Consider the following 16,352-nt stretch of genomic DNA (forward strand, 5'->3'; position numbering starts at 1 on the left):
ATTATATACGTTTCTTAGGGTTATTAATGAAAATTATTGTGAGACTTAGTTTACGATAGTTTAAAATAAAAAAATAAAAATCTTCTGTATGTAATTTCAGGTGTGTGACAATGGAAGCCCCCCACTGAAATCAGTCACATCTGTCAGCGTGCTTGTAGTACAGACGAGTGTGTATCCTCCATCTGTGCTTTCTCTGGATGTTTTCATCATGATCTTGGAAGATGAGTATTTAGGAGGCATGCTGGGCAAAGTCCATGCCACAGATCAAGATGAATATGACACGCTTACATTCAGTCTGGAGTCACAGTCACACAGCTTGTTCTCCGTCGTTGGCAAGGATGGCAGATTGTTGGCCCGCGGAGGCTTGGACGTGGGTCATTACCAGCTTAATGTCTCAGTCAGTGACGGGCGTTTCTCAGCCTTAGCCAGTGTCACAGTGAACGTGCTGCGGGTTACAGAGCAGATGCTGGACAGTTCTGTTTCTGTGCGCTTTGCTGGCATTGCTGCAGAAGATTTTATCCAGGACCACTGGAAAAACTTCCAAAACGCTGTGCGTAGTGTCGCCGGAGTCCGCAGGGTCCCCCTGCAGCTGATCAGTCTACAGTCTGCAGAAACTGGCGACGGCCTGGATGTTCTTCTGTGCTTTGAGAAGCCAGGACGAGGTGGCATCTCGCTGGATGCCTTCTCTCAGAAGCTCAGCTCTTCCAGAGCAGCCATCAAAGAGATGACAGGACTACATGTAGTGCGGGTTCTGAATAGTCAGTGCTCAAGCTCTGAGTGTCCTGGTAGCATGTGCAGACGAGTGGTTCTGCTTAACCAGACCAGTATGACCATGTACAGCACTGCCCGAGTGAGCTATGTCACACCAAGACACCACATGACAGCCAAATGCCTGTGCACAGGTATGCAATGTTACGTTCATAAACTGGTTATCAATCTGTAAAGTTGTTGTTTTTGAATTGTAATATTCTAAAAAACAAAAGTGTTTTTTCCCCACAGTTTTGTTATATTTTTAGTAGGGCTGTCAAATTAACTGCACCAAAATAAATATGTATTTACTTAATATATGTGTGTATATAAATACACACATGTATGTATATATGTAACCCTGGACCACAAAACCAGTAATAAGGGCCATTTTTTCAAATTGAGATTTATATATCATCTGAAAGCTGAAAAAATGTTTGATGTATGCTTTGTTAGGATAGGACAATATTTGGCCGAGATACAACTATTTGAAAATATGGAATCTGAGGCTTTAAATTATGGCTTGTTTTCATGGTGTTTGATTAAAAAAAAAATAATAATTATACATAATCCCTAATAAAACCAATAATTTTTATATTATTTGTACTATTATCATTAATAATAGTTGTAATGATGATAAAACTATTATCAAAATTATTATTGTGTATTGATGTTTTGTAAAAAAAAATAAAATTAAAGTGTACAGTTGCAGGATGTGAACTTACTTTCCCCTAAATCTCCTGCTATTTTCAGATGGAAAGTGCCTGAAGCATGAAACCACCTGTGAAAACAGCCCATGTCCTGAGGGTTATGAGTGTGTGTCAGGCTTTGAGAAAGACAAACACAGCTGCGTATGCACAGGTGCTGCCAAAGTCAAATGCTCAGGTAACAGTGAATTAATTTCCTTATCAGAGAAGACAGTGTCATCTAAAAGACACATCACAGGTGCAGATTAAATTGTTCCCTGCTCACTTGATTAAACATCATTTGCAAGCATTTAGTGTTAAAGTGTGCGTATTGTAAACACATTCATTAAGTACAATAATATAGGCTTCACTGTTTACACACGTAATTTAATACAAGGGTGTTTTTATAATTAATGCAGAGAGCAGGATCTATAAGGTGTTTAACAGTAAATCAACTACAAGATAAAAGATGTGAGTTTCTTAAACTGAGAAATGGGTATCCTCCATTAAATCCTTAAGGAGAATGTCTTAACAGTTATAATTATCTTCCACAACCACGTGTGTTATACTTCTTTATCAGAGTAATTGATACTATTGGGTTTAATATGTGTATTATACTATTACAAAGACATTGTAATGGTAATATTAATTTCTGCCAAAATACCATTCATCTTTTAAAACCCTTACCAATTGATAACAGTTTTATTGTAGATACGATTACTGTAGTTATAATGCAGCTAAAGGCAAAATACAGTAACTATACTCTGAGTCAAAACTGAATTGTGACTGGAATCAGGTCTCTTATACTATAATCTTTCCGTTAAGTTACCAGTTAGCTCAATCAATCAATAAAACATTTCAAAACCCATTTTCCACTTCCAGTGTTGCTGTAGTTACTATGTTTAGCTTGTGTAGGCAGTATGATATTGTGGTGGATATATAGTCAGTAATTTTAATATGGGAATTCTGTGCATGACATTTTCTACAATTTTCCATGGCTTAAAATTATTTAGTAAGAAATGTATTATTACAGTCAGTTTTAAAGGTGTGTAAAACAGTCATAAGCAACCAGGATCCCAACTTAAATGTCATCTGTATGTTTTAATTAATTTGCTACTAATTGTATTTTGTCTGTTTTTTCTGTTCTAAGGAGGATCTTCAATGACATTTAGTGAGAGCAGCTACATTAAATATCGCCTGAGAGAAAGCATGAGAGAATTGAGGCTCAAGCTCAAGTTAAAAACTCTCTCAAGAGAAGGAACAGTAATGCTTGCCAGGGGAAGAGGCCACAGCATTTTAGAGGTATAAAAGAATATTAAATAATATCTTATTTTCATAGTGTTTGATTTAAAAAAATATATAGTATAGTATAGGACAGTCTGAAAACAGCAACGAAACCAGTCAAAGGTGGTGTTTATTGTTGGTTTTAGAGTGGTTTTATGGCAGGCTAGGAGACTAACTAAACCAAAAAGCTGGTTTAAACTGATTTTTCTGCAGCATATTTTAAATGATAGCAAAATAATTTTTCCACTTCATCTGAATTTTACCATGATATTTCTTAATATTGACTGCATGTATTCCTCAGATCGTGGGAGGTCGACTGCAGTTCCAGTTTGACTGCGGCTGGGGTCTCGCTACAGTTTCTGTGCACAGTGTCCTGGTGAATGATGGACAATGGCACATGGCAGAACTTGAGGTGAAGGGTAACTATGCCAGGTTGGTTCTGGATCAGCTCCATTCTGCGTCAGGCATCGCGCCCGGTCCCCTCCACTGCCTCAACCTGGGCAACCAGGTGGTCCTGGGTGGACACACTCAACGCTTCAGTTCCAGACTCAGGCGCAGTCTGCCTGTATCAGACAGCCTACAGGGCTGCATGGACTCTGTGCTGTTTAATGGACAGAGACTGTCCTTGGACTCAAATGGTCCATTAGGGGTTGCCATTGAGGACATGATGGGAGTGTCTCCTGGTTGTGTCTTCTTCCCATCTCCAGACTGCTCCAGTAATCCCTGCCTCAACGGAGGGAGCTGCTTAATGAGGCAGAGTGGAGGTAGACTGAACCCATACTGTAGATTCATGACAATATCATACTAATAGCATCTGTATTAATATAAATTAAGATCATATTTTTCAGATCTATTATTCATATAAATTTTATTATTACTGTTAGACTGCAATAGTCTACAATCCCATTGATTTTCTTTCTGTTAACCTCTTTCTGTTGATTTTCTGATTAAATTTGTTTTGGGTGGGGGAAGAAGCCCATTTCTGCCTTAGGGTACAAAAATGTAACAATATATCCAATTTTATATTCCATTTTTACGTGATTCTTTTTTTCTTCTTTGTAAAAGTCTCATTGTAAAAGTCTAATTTCTGTTTTAAGTAAACGCTTTTCTTTTTAACTTTATATTAATCATAGAATCCTGAATCTGGTTTCCAGATAATATATATATATATAAATAAAATAGCAAGTTAGCATATTAGAAACATTTCTGTAGGATCGTGTGACGCTGAAGACTGGAGTAATAAAGTTGAAAATTCAGCTTTTCCATCATTAAAAATATAAAAAAACCGCTATTTTATATTGTAATAAAATTGTACAATACTGTTTTTACACCATATTCTTAATTAAATGAATACAGCCTTGGTGATCATAAGGAACTTCTTTCAAAAAGATTCAAAAATCTAACCAACCCCAAATGTAATGTGTAGTATAGTCGTCAATTGTGACTTTAATTATCAAAATGTGACTGTATCTTATTTTTAACTGTATCTCAAAGTTGCATATTATTTATCTGAGGAGGAAATGGGCTTCCATAAAACCTTAGAGAGATATAATTTTACACAATTATTTTTTGCCTATTAGAGATATAATATTAGACTCCATTGTACTAGATATATCTTTATCTAACCCTTATATTAACTGGTTTATTATATTGCTGAGTCACTGATATTCCCACAGGTTATGTCTGTAAATGCAGCACTTTATTCTCTGGAACTCACTGTGAGGTCAAGATCGGACCTTGTGACTCCAACCCCTGCCTGTATGGAGGAACCTGCATCCAGAATAACCCGGAGTACTACTGTAAATGCAGGGGCCGCTACTCAGGTCAAAGGTACTATGCTTTCAGTGTACACTGAATTTTTTATTATAATATCTGACAGAATTAACATATGCCCAAAACTCTTTGTGTGATTGCAGGTGTCAGATAGGTCCATACTGCAAGGAGAATCCTTGCCAGAATGGTGGACAGTGTATAGACGGTCTTGATGGACCCGTCTGTGAGTGTGAGCCGGGATTCAAAGGAGAAAGGTCTTTTGTTTTTATCATCCTTATGAACATATTATACTACTTATCCAAGTATGTCTGACAGAGCATTTTTGTTTTTCAGGTGCATGATCGATGTCGACGAGTGTGTGGACAGGCCTTGCTTCAATGACGGCCATTGTGTCAACACATATGGATCCTTTAACTGTTCCTGTTTGCTGGGATTCAGTGGAAGACTGTGTGAAATTGACACAGAAGTGAGGAACCAACTTGTATCCTCGTCCTGGAACTCTTGGATTGGAGAACTGGTCGCAATGCTGGCCTTCTTGACGGCCATCTTTGTTCTGACTTTGTTTTTGTTAATAGTGTGGAAAGGGACCTGCAAACCTGACAAGAGCGATAAAGTGCTTGATAAGTACAAAGATGTTGACTCTTACATTCAGAGGTCCAGCGTATACAACCAAGCCCGAAAAGAATCGCGCATGGACACCCCGCCGCAGGTCCCAGTGCGACCCATCTCCTACACGCCCAGCATTCCTGGAGAATGTCGAAATAACCGAGGCTCCGTGCCTGAGTTCAGCAGCTTCACTCCAGATTCACTCTATGGTTTTAGGAAGACTGTGGCTGTGTGCAGTGTAGCCCCTAACCTACCACATTGCAAGGCGTCCCATTCACACTCGGAAAATGATTCCATACAGCAAATGGACTGGGATGAAGAGTATGATGGTTAGTGCAATCTGAACCCTCAGATAGGGGCCTTTAAAGGTGCCCTCAGTATATGCTTATTTATTTATTATTTATTAAGAGTATTGTTTATTGTTTTGTGTGTAAAACTAGTTACTAAGTGCATTTTGAAACAACAATAGAGTTCTATTTTTCTTTAAATTCATTAATAAATAGTCAATTGTTCAGTGGTTGGTCTAAGGGGGCATTTACATGACACAATTTTAACTAAAAACGTATGCGTTTTGGCCGTTTAGCACTTTGGGTCATGAAAATGTAAACTTTTGAAAAGTTTTTTAAAACAATTTCATTATCATCTATGTGTAAACTACAAAAACACAAATTAAGGCCAAAGTATACTTTGGTTTTTACACGAATGTGAGGATCCATGTACAGTGGGTGTGGCACAAATTTCTTAACCAGAACAGTACGTGCGTACTGTATGCGCACCATCCAATTTTTGTAACGACACATACTTTGTACACACAGTTCGCACATGCGCATTGGCTTGGTTGTGCAATAATCAGTTGTTCCACAAGGTGGCAACACTGGCCCAGGCCATTGTTTCACAGTGGAAAACAAAACTAAAGAGCCGGAACAACAACAAAATAGCGGAGACTGCGACAATAACAGGATGGCACTTGTGTGAGAAGGTTATGAGAGAACCAAAACTTTAGTTTAAACGAGTACAAAGCCATTTTAATGGTCATAACTTCTGGAGAAAAATAGCACAGACATCACCAACTACTGGCCTAGCATGAATAATACAGCGTTTTTGGTCGTTTTCGCCTATCCTTTTAAACAGGGATCATTTTGATAACATTGTCATCTGTGAAACGTTTCAAAAAATGCCATGACGCTTTTCCATTTTTAGTATATTGTTGTCATTTAAACATACCCTTAGCTAACGCTTTTGCAGAATTGCCATTTACTGTTCCTTCTTTGTATTCATTCTTCCAGAAAAAGTCCTAGACTTGACTTCCTGTTTAGCAATTGAGGACGACAGTATTGATTTTTCTCATGATAGTAGAGGTCTGCAGTCCATGTGCTCTGACCAATCAGACGTCACGGATGACAACAGTAAGTTGTACTAAAAATTCTAAACTGTATCATTTAGTTAACATTTTTAAAAATTCACAGACAAAAATTTGTTTTGTTATTTTGTGCACTGGTGTATTCATTTGCAACATATGCATCTTTGCTATTGCTGTAACGAATTCAGCCCCCATATGGATTAAATCTGAGCACAGATTCTGAACAGATCCAAATGGGCTACAGTAAGTGTTATGCTGAATGACTGGATTTTTAAAAGAAGAGCAAGAAAGGCCTGAGATTTCTGCTTTTAGAACCCTTTGAGAACTCTTTCTTTAGTATTTTCATAATGCATAGGTCTTGGTAGATCTTAATCATGTTTACATCATTTCGTAGTGGCTTTACAGAACACCTTGTTAGCATCACAATTAGGCTATATCAACATGTTAACATTTGCATGTTGTGTCTGTTATATCTTAGGCTATATCTCTATGTTTAATACATATGCTCTTTTTATATTGTTTCATGTTTAAAAAGTGTCAGATCTGATTTAATGACTGATTTCTTTGTATTTTACTTTTACAAGCCTCCAAAGTGAAACACCCTGTCAAAACATAGGTTGACATGGTGAGAAACAGGTATACAAAGATACATCTTATGTCATGTTAGGTGTTAAACATTTCTCATCAGTCTGTTACTCTAACTCATTTCCTCCATGGCAGCATGCAGATGATTGTTTATATACTCAACGTTCAGCACTGACCAAACTAATTGCATGGAAATTAAGAGATTCATTTTGCTATTTTAAATGCATATTTTGAAAAAAAGGCCCTTTTCTTTTTCCTTGACTTGTCAACAGATGATTCTCGTGAACTCTGTTACCTTGAGAATCACAATGTTTTGTTTTTTTTCTGTGTTCTGTTGTTATATATTAGACCCTTCTTGCATGCTCCATTGCTTTAGCAAGCTGAGTTACACTGAACAACTGTGTGAATTGGATAGGTTCTTGTGAATTGGCTATAAAAAGATGCACTCTGGCATCGACCTCAGGGGCACTTTGATGTTTAATCTTCTTTAACTCTGAGGAGTTATAACAAGCTCTTTCAAACCAGCGTGCTCAGATCTTTCACACGTCTAAGATTATTGAGCCTCAGAACTATCAAAGCATGCTGTAGTCTGAAGATACATGTGAGCTTTACTGAAATGTGTGTGTTGTGGAGCTGCTTTGTGGCTGAGAATGTGATGATGTGACAATATACACTACCATTCAAAAGTTTGGAGTCAGTATTTTTTTTTTTTTACTTTTTTATTCAGCAAAGAAACCATTCAATTTTTCTAAAATGACAAAGTGAGAATATTTTCTTTTTTTTATTCTATTTCAAATAAAGGCTGTTCTTTTTAACATTTTATTCATCAAAGAATCTTGAAAAAAAGTATGATGTTTCCATAAAAATATGAAGCATCATTGATAATAATCAGAAATGTTTCTTGAGCACCAAGTCTTGCTGAAGATTTCTGAAGATGTCTGAAGGATCACGTGACACTTAAAACTGGAGTAATGGCTGCTAAAAGAAATATTACAAGAAAATTTTTTTTAAAATTGAACTTGGTGAGCAAAAGAAAAAGAGATTTTTTTTTTTCCCCAAAAAAATTAAAAAATCTAACTGACACCAAAATTTTCAACAGTAGTGTATAAACATTTTTGATGACTCTAATGTTTTAATTATGCTTTTTTTAATGCAAACTATTTGTTTTCCTACAGTATACGGAGATTCTTTAAGATCTTTGATAAATGTGCCAAATTGTCTGATTTTCTAACTCAAAACAGGCTATTACTGGGATACCTCAGATTGCCTTCAGAATATCTACTCTCCTGGGATCCAAGGTTTTCTCCAGTGTGAATTTGTGCAGATGCCTTCCTCCACGTACACTGCTCCTGAAATTCTCGACATGGACTACTTTACTGGTGGCGATGACATTGAGAACTTCCTGCCAGTTCCAGCTCTTCCTCTTAATACTGACATGTCCGCAGTTCCACAGTACGACCAGCATACCAGGCCAGAGGTCCACCACGTCATCCACCCAACAGCAGCAGCAAGTCAACATCACATCCATGACTACCCACAGCCCATTCAAACAACCTTCGGGGTGCCTCAGGACCAACATATAGGACCCGCTGAGGTTCCTGATTCCTTAGAAAGTTCTTTGTGAGAGCCACACTTCTAAACTCCATTAGACTTGCCAGCCAGTGGTTAGAAATTCAATTCTACAGTTACTGACCATGAAGAACTTCATATAGCTGTGGCTGGTAACACTACCAGACTGAGGAAGGTTTACAGGCTCTCATTTGAAATCGCCATTAGTCAGAACCATCTGTCTTTGAATGTTAGGATATACCACTCCTGGATTGCAATCTATCTGTTGGAAAAAAATCAGCTCTGGCTGACATGACAGTGGACTTGGGGTTATACTGACCCCCAGTTAATGACAAACAAGTAGTTTGGTTCAAGTCATGTGATCTCATCATGGTGGCCCCTAAGAGGGGACTCGCTCCATGTAGAATTTAACTGTAGTAGTGCTTTATTTAAATAGTCCACTTTAAACTTGCTACTAACTATAAATAGCTTTGCAGCTACACTTCATCTAACTTGCAGTAATCTTCAATTACATGTCAACTAACATTAGAGTATAAGTAAACTATTAGGTTAGGGTTAGAGTAAGCTAAAGTACTTGCAAAAATGTCTTTGTAGTCCGATGAATGTGTTGGGGGACCCTGAAATAAAGTGTTAGTAGATATTAAGGACACAGTCTACTAAAACTCTAATGATTGCTAGTTGACATTGAGTTGCAAAGTTACTTAGAGTTCGTTGAATGTCAGTTAGTACAAATTAACTCCTTTTAGGCCTCTGATATGATTTATCTTTACACATTTTAAATAGTCCTATGCAGTTTTTTGTATATTTTTATATACATTGGTCGAACAACATATTTCAACCCCAAACTCATGTCATTGGTGTAGATGCTGTTTACAGTACATTGAAGAATTTAACTTGAAAAAAAAAACAAATCACACTTCAGCTTAATTTTTTTTCTTGTTCCATGCTGACATGAAATGATATGAAATATTGTCAATAAAATGTTATGGTCAGTGTGGGAATTGTACAGTTGTGAAGTTCACTATGAATTAGTTTTGGGTAATCAGAGACAAATATTAAAACAAAATTCAATTTTAAGTTTTAATTCCTTATTACTGAGGTTTGTAAATGGCCAGTGTCCAGAAAGGGGCATTATTAAGTGTGTCATTCTAAAGTAAAAAATAAATAATTCAAAGATTGTTTCCTTTGTGTTCTTAGATACCCGAGAATACACAATATTTTTTGTTAACAGTAAACAGTTATGTATTGTCTGTTAAATGTATTGTATATTATTCTCTCCTTTGAAATATTAATGTTCTGTATGTACAAACCCTAACCTTATGCTTTGTCTCATTTATGCATTTATAGTGTTTGGTTGGTTGGTTCAAGATTATAAAGGACCTTGAAGGTCTTTGCTAATAAATAAGGCATCAGGTTGAGGAGCAGAGAGAATCTCTATATCCATATGGTGAGTAAAAAAATAAAACACCTGAAGACTACAGGTTTCCTGCTGCTTTAGCTCCTCTAATGCAATCTAACAGTCTCATTAGGGGAGTTGAAACTTTTCTGAAGCTGTGAAATTTTGCATTTGCAAAGGTTGATGATCCGGAGCTAATAGCAGATGTCCTCAATGGGGTTGTTATGGAAATGACTAGAAGGTCATCTGCTGCCAGGGTCGCCCTTTTACTTCATGGACAAATTAAAGAGCGTTTTACTCGTTTAGAACTTATGGCATGAAAACTTTAACATTTTTATGGGTCTAACTGTATTCAAAATTTACACGTTAAATATTAGAATTTTTAAATGGCTAACTAATCAAATAATCTATAATGGTTTACTACAGTATCCGTTAAATCAAACTCTATGATCTATATTGTATATTTGCTGTATATTTGATGAGTACATCAAATCATTACTTTATTATGTAATATTACATGAAGTCTTTGCACTGAAATGCAGGGTTGTGAGGGAGGCCACTCTTTCGATGTTATACACACAATTAAACACTAGAGGACAGCACACTCCAATAAAGACCAACAAGCAGCTTGACTGCATGACTGATTGCCAACTGCTAATGAAAGCTAACTGTGTAGAGACAGTTTCATTACAAGAGTTTTAGAACTTGATACAGTTCCTTTTGATAATGGTAACACGACTTCATTTTGAGATTATTTCAGGGAAAATATATTTTCATTTTAGAATATTGCCGATAGTCCAAATGACTCTATTAATTGTATCAGACATAATATAAGCTAATGCCCACAGCAGTGCTCAGAGAAGGGAAGACAGGTCTACACTAGCGCATGTCTTACAAATCAGTGTATGAGAGCGACAGCACTTAAATGCTTTGACAAGTAGTGACAGAGGCCTGAGGCGAGGAACAGATGTGTGTGTGTAACACAGTGTGACAGGTTGACCTTGCCTGATGCAGTCATGTGACTCATGTTGCCCACCCAGTTCCACAACGAACCACAAATGTTCTAAGGGTCTCCATGAATTTGTTCAAATATGTTCAAAATAACATACTACCATGCTAATTTTAGTAAATCATTTTTATATTAAATTGATGCAAAATTCACACCACATGCAATACTCTATCCCACAAATAAATCGAAAGTTCATGTAATTCTGGATTTTTTACATTTTTTTCATGTGAACTGCCAAATAAGACTTACACAAATTGAATTACAATTGCAAATGAACTATTTTGTTTTCAAGATTTTGAACCGAATTAATAAAAAAATAATCACAAAATAAATGTAGCCAATTTTCTTGCGTGTCTAAATCATTTTTGCACCAGTGCACTCGTATTACCCACTGCACATAGAAGAGACTTGCATGCTTATAATAGATGATTGAATTTCAAATGTCAATGATGGATGGAAATGCTTACCTAAACAAGAGGTGCATGAAAGGGATTTTCAAATTGAGTTCTGGCTGTCTATATATATAACTATAGCCTGACCAGCACTTACATACAATCAATGTCTTCCAAAAATATTTGTCAAACATTTTTAAGAGCAGGTGCTACATACCTTTAACACTGCTTATATATATATATATATATATATATATATGAGTGATTCTTCAGGGTGGAAAAGTTCCTTAAACTGCATTTCATCTGTTAACATTCACTCATCATATATACTGGAATAAATGTCACATCATGAATTTAATCATGTGATAAAAATGACAACTTTAATTTTTGGAGAAAAACACAATGCAACACATCAACTTGCTAGCTAGAAAAATGCATAATATGCATAATTCTTTACAAATTATTTTTTAATAATCATAAATACAAAATTAACACTTGTTTGGGTAAGTAGACAGTAGAAATTAGATAAGGACAAGCCCAAAACTTCAGAAAAAAGGGGAAATAATTAGGAACAGCAAAAAGTTATATCCTATTATCCATCTTACAATCTAAAATTATGCAGTTTGAAAAAAAAATCACTTAAGTGGACAGAACCACCCATGTGTCAAGAAAAGCCACTTCACACATTGTCTACAATATCCAGTATTTCAAACTGATCTTTGAGTGCTATATCACCTTAAGATTTCATTGAGTATTACACACACACACACACACACACACACTCTCTCTCTCTCTCTCTCTCTCTCTCTCTCTCTCTCACACACACGTACCAAGTTCAATTAAACATGTTAATAAGCAGGCCAGGTGGTAATAGCCTGTTTAGTGGGACTAATTGTCGTGTGCAGTCTCTTCACACCTGGCCTCTACAGAAGGTGAGAAAGCCACAAAATGTTGGATGTCCCGTTTCAACTCTGTATGGGCACTCACAGCAGCCAGAGCACTAAGTGCTTTCAAAGCATTTTTTGGGAGGAAAAAAAATCTACAAAGAATAACCTCTTCTCTGGCAGCCATTGTTGCTCACGGCTATTTACAGGAACATTTTTTTATTAATATTAAAAAAATATATACAAATAAACAACAAGCTGCATTCCAGCCTTGAATGCCTATTGTGCTCTTTCTATTCAGTGATGCTCGATGTTATTTACCATCCAGAGGAAAATACAGAAGTACATCTCTTGTTGCTGCAATATAGCAATCGTTCGCAAAATGAAAGACAAAATAGCCCAACAACACACACAACCTTCTACCTAAATGTCACTTGAAATGATCACTCCTTATCAATTTTCCCTTCAATGCCAAAATTTCACAGATAACACAATGGCATTTTTGCAAAAGTGCACTTCAATTTTGCTGTGGGAAACTCTGACTCTGAAAAGTTTGTGCATTCTCATATAACTTCCCAACCTTATATTTCTATCTCTTTATGATGTTTTGCTGAAAGTGGTATAGGTTTCATTTTATTAGACGACCCTATACTGAATACTCGATTCTGATTAGCTAGCGCATTCACGTTTCTCATATCACACCGCTTCACACACATCTGGCGGCATCTTGCATATTAATGAACAATTATAGTGAAAATGACCTCAGAGGATTGTTTTCTACATTGTAATGGGCTTTTTTTTTTTATATGTGTTTTAAGATAATATACAGATAAAATGTGTAATAATAATCAGTCACTTGGTACAAACCATTTTTAAGTTCAATTTAGAAACAAACAAAAAAATGTAAAATTTAGGAGAAAATAATTTGGATTTTCATTTTTTTTTTTGGTAGAAAGACTGAAACTGTATTTTTTTGTAGAATGTACTCTAATAATGTCTTGTTTACTTTGTTTTATTTATTTATTTTTTTAAAGTGCAGGGTTCATTTTCCTAGTCAACCTAATATTTAGGATAAAAATGAATAAATAATGTTGCCATGAATGAAAGATTACAGTGTTTGACTTGAAAGACATTTTAAGGAAGTGTTTCATTCATATGTCTTTCCCAGTTAAAAAAGTAAACTGTGGTCAATATTAGTTAACTTTTTCACAATCTACTTTGCTTGATGTTTCTCCTACCTTTCTCTCATTCTCACTCAAGACTGACCCCATCCATCTTCTAGGTCACTCTTCTTTGTTTCCTCTATGACTCTCTTTCCTCCTTCAGTCGTCTGTTGGGTAACCGATATGCCCATCACACTCCCTTTGTGTTTTCCATCCTCCATCTTTCTTCCCCACCATTTATCTTGGCAATGTCTCAGGCTTCACTACAGGCCTCTTTTTAATTCCTATAAACTCAAAACACCCTTTTGGCAGCTCATGCGTTCATTGCTCAGCACAGAACATGGCATATCTATATTCACATCTTTAAATTCTCAGCGAAAGACTGTGGACTCGCAGTCGCACGAAGACCTGAAGCAGTGTGCCTCAAACACAACGAGACTCACTCATGGCTGTGTCATAACGAATCAGAAATATAATTAAGCTGAATATGCTGTCTGTTCCTTTACAAATTGGTTTAATGCCTGAGGTAGATAATTTACGTACACAAACGTCAACATTATCTTACATTCACAACCCGATAAGGGCATTTTCTATTTATATACACTCACATGGCTACCTCTTCTAGTGGATTTCACTAGAAGGTATAAAATGTCTATGCAATTTGCAAACTTAAAATACCCTGAAAGTTTGTCAACATGATCATATGATGTAGAGTAAATCAATCTTCTCTGAAAGCCAATGGAAAACATGCATATCTTACACACAAACATCTCAACCACACTAAAGTTACCAAACAGAAAAGTTCAAATGGAGTCAGAAAGTGTCTTTAACTGAAACCTAATATTACTTGGATACACAGTGAACGATAAAACCAAAACTCCAGTCTCTTCTTACTTCTAAACAACAAATGCTCACAGAATTAACTTGCAGTACACTAATGATTTGTTGATGACTATGGTCCTGTATCCCCTTTCTCACGCTCTGTGTAATATGAGCGAGGATTCCTCGTATCTGAGGACCGACAAAGTTCAGAACGTAATTAAACTCCATCCAAACTAAAACCTCAACTTGTGATCTTTGAGGGTAACCAACAGTAACTCAGAGAGGTCGTACATCCACCACTCGTCAACCATTATCAATGAAATGCCTGTGAGACGAACAATGCACTTTGAGTTAATTACTTAGGACGTAGCTTTGTCCTTCCTTTGTTTGGTCGGAGCTGGTAAAACCAAAACAGAAGGATTTGATGAATTTGACAGTCGTCAGATCATCACATCTTTGTAAATTTGACAGTAAGCCGGGCTGTCTGTTCTTATCTATCTGCTCCCATCTGCTTCACAACAAGGTGCAATAAATAGCATGACATGATTTGATGGTTGAGGATTTTTTTAATCATTATATTACAAGTGTAAACAAAAACGGGAACCCAAGTTTGTTTGTTTGCAAGCGTGTCATATATGTAACTTGAGTTTGAGAGCTGACACTGGCAGTTTCACACCATTGCACAACCTTTTTGCTCATATTTATGTGTCACGTTGCAGAGATCAAATGCAGCCTTGTTTCAGATTTATATAACCAAGCCCAGGGATATCTGGGGAAAAAAATTAATAAAATAGTCTCTCCCTCCACTAGTGTTTACTGTAAAAATTAATGTCAATGTAATGAAAAAAAAGTATATTCTCCTCTGTAATGTGTCCTCTGGAGTAACCAATACTATGGGTAAAGTGTAATGAGATCCAGTGTTAATGTGTTCTGATAGGAGGGTGAGGGTACATGTCAATAAATGTTAAGATCTGCATTCTTGATGAATGAGCTAATGCAAAATTGTATTGGATTCTTCTTCATTAAATTGTCTCCCAGACTCCAACTCATTAATCTGTTCCATTTCAGATAAGATGATTTTTTTCGGTGACTTGTTCAAGTGCACTCAACTGCTCTTCAAGGCCTGGATCAAAAAAAAAAACCCAAAGCTGTCTGTGCATTGTGCAAGTTATGCTGTCAAAAGTTCAGTCAAATGCAATCGTTAACACACAAACTATACTGATAATGGAGTTTCAAAATGGCATATTGTTGGAATTTGAAGGAATTTATAGTCACTCAAAAGATGAGAGGGAAAAGGTTACAGAAGTAAGAGTGGTCTAAGGAGTGACATGTTCCGTATTCTAACTCATTTCTTATCTTAAAAAAAAAAAAAAAAGTTTTATGTTTGTCCAAATTATTCGTTATTCTGCCATGTCTTCTTAAGAATCCCAACATTAGGAAAGAAAGTCTCATGTCTGATTTTAAAAGTGTCCTTGATAACGTCAGTTCAACCTTAACAGTTAAAAGAGTGCAGAGTGTTTTGTCACAATATAATGAATGTTTTGCAAAAAGACTGTTATTGAAGAATGACATAAGTATTTATATTAAGCCCACAACCCATCTACATTTAAGTTTTAAAGATATAGTAGCATAAAGCATAGAGAGGCTGTGAAAGAGTCTAAATTATCACTGGTTTTGGTGCAAGACACCTTGACCTTAGAAATGGACCTCAGGGAGGAAACATTTCAAATATATGATATAACCCGTTTAACTTGTAACACACTGGAATGTATAGCTTTGACATGTCTGAAATGAAGTGTGTATGAGAGAGATAAACTTGCAACTATTCAGTGTGGTTTATTTAAAGAGGCTGGCACCGACAGGCATCCTCTAATGCAAAGCTAATGCATGGTGCCGAGCCACAGTCCAAAGATTATTTGGACCACATAACTCTATGACGAATGCATTTGGCTGTATGGGCAAATGGACAGCTGCATGGTCTAAAGGTTGTTTTTAAGGGACAGTTTATTATTGCTGCTCAGATGCTTTTTGCAGCTCTGTCCAGCAGTTGGAAAACTCCTACATTTAGATAACATA

The 16,352-nt window shown here is 36.3% G+C and overlaps 1 protein-coding gene and 1 long non-coding RNA gene across 2 annotated transcripts in view; both read left to right on the top strand.

Annotated features, from left to right (window-relative positions):
- Positions 1-5,430, top strand: part of LOC306853337 (protocadherin Fat 1-like) — a gene marked incomplete at both ends in the record, with an annotated part of 34,720 nt that extends 29,290 nt beyond the window's left edge. Inside the window, 7 exons of the mRNA XM_079390650.1 lie at positions 101-902; positions 1,501-1,632; positions 2,584-2,696; positions 3,019-3,481; positions 4,394-4,547; positions 4,634-4,744; positions 4,824-5,430. Of these exons, the coding sequence (XP_079246776.1) occupies positions 101-902; positions 1,501-1,632; positions 2,584-2,696; positions 3,019-3,481; positions 4,394-4,547; positions 4,634-4,744; positions 4,824-5,430 (2,382 nt within the window). The remainder of the gene's footprint in view (positions 1-100; positions 903-1,500; positions 1,633-2,583; positions 2,697-3,018; positions 3,482-4,393; positions 4,548-4,633; positions 4,745-4,823) is intronic.
- Positions 5,431-5,990: 560 nt separating this feature from the next.
- On the top strand, positions 5,991-9,923 carry LOC306852933. The gene is made up of 3 exons (XR_013782678.1): positions 5,991-6,075; positions 6,383-6,502; positions 8,283-9,923. It is a non-coding gene; the product is annotated as an uncharacterized lncRNA (long non-coding RNA).
- The last annotated feature ends 6,429 nt before the right edge of the window (positions 9,924-16,352 follow it).

Source organism: Barbus barbus, assembly GCF_936440315.1.
Source record: "Barbus barbus genome assembly, chromosome: 33".
Classification (NCBI taxonomy): domain Eukaryota; kingdom Metazoa; phylum Chordata; class Actinopteri; order Cypriniformes; family Cyprinidae; genus Barbus; species Barbus barbus.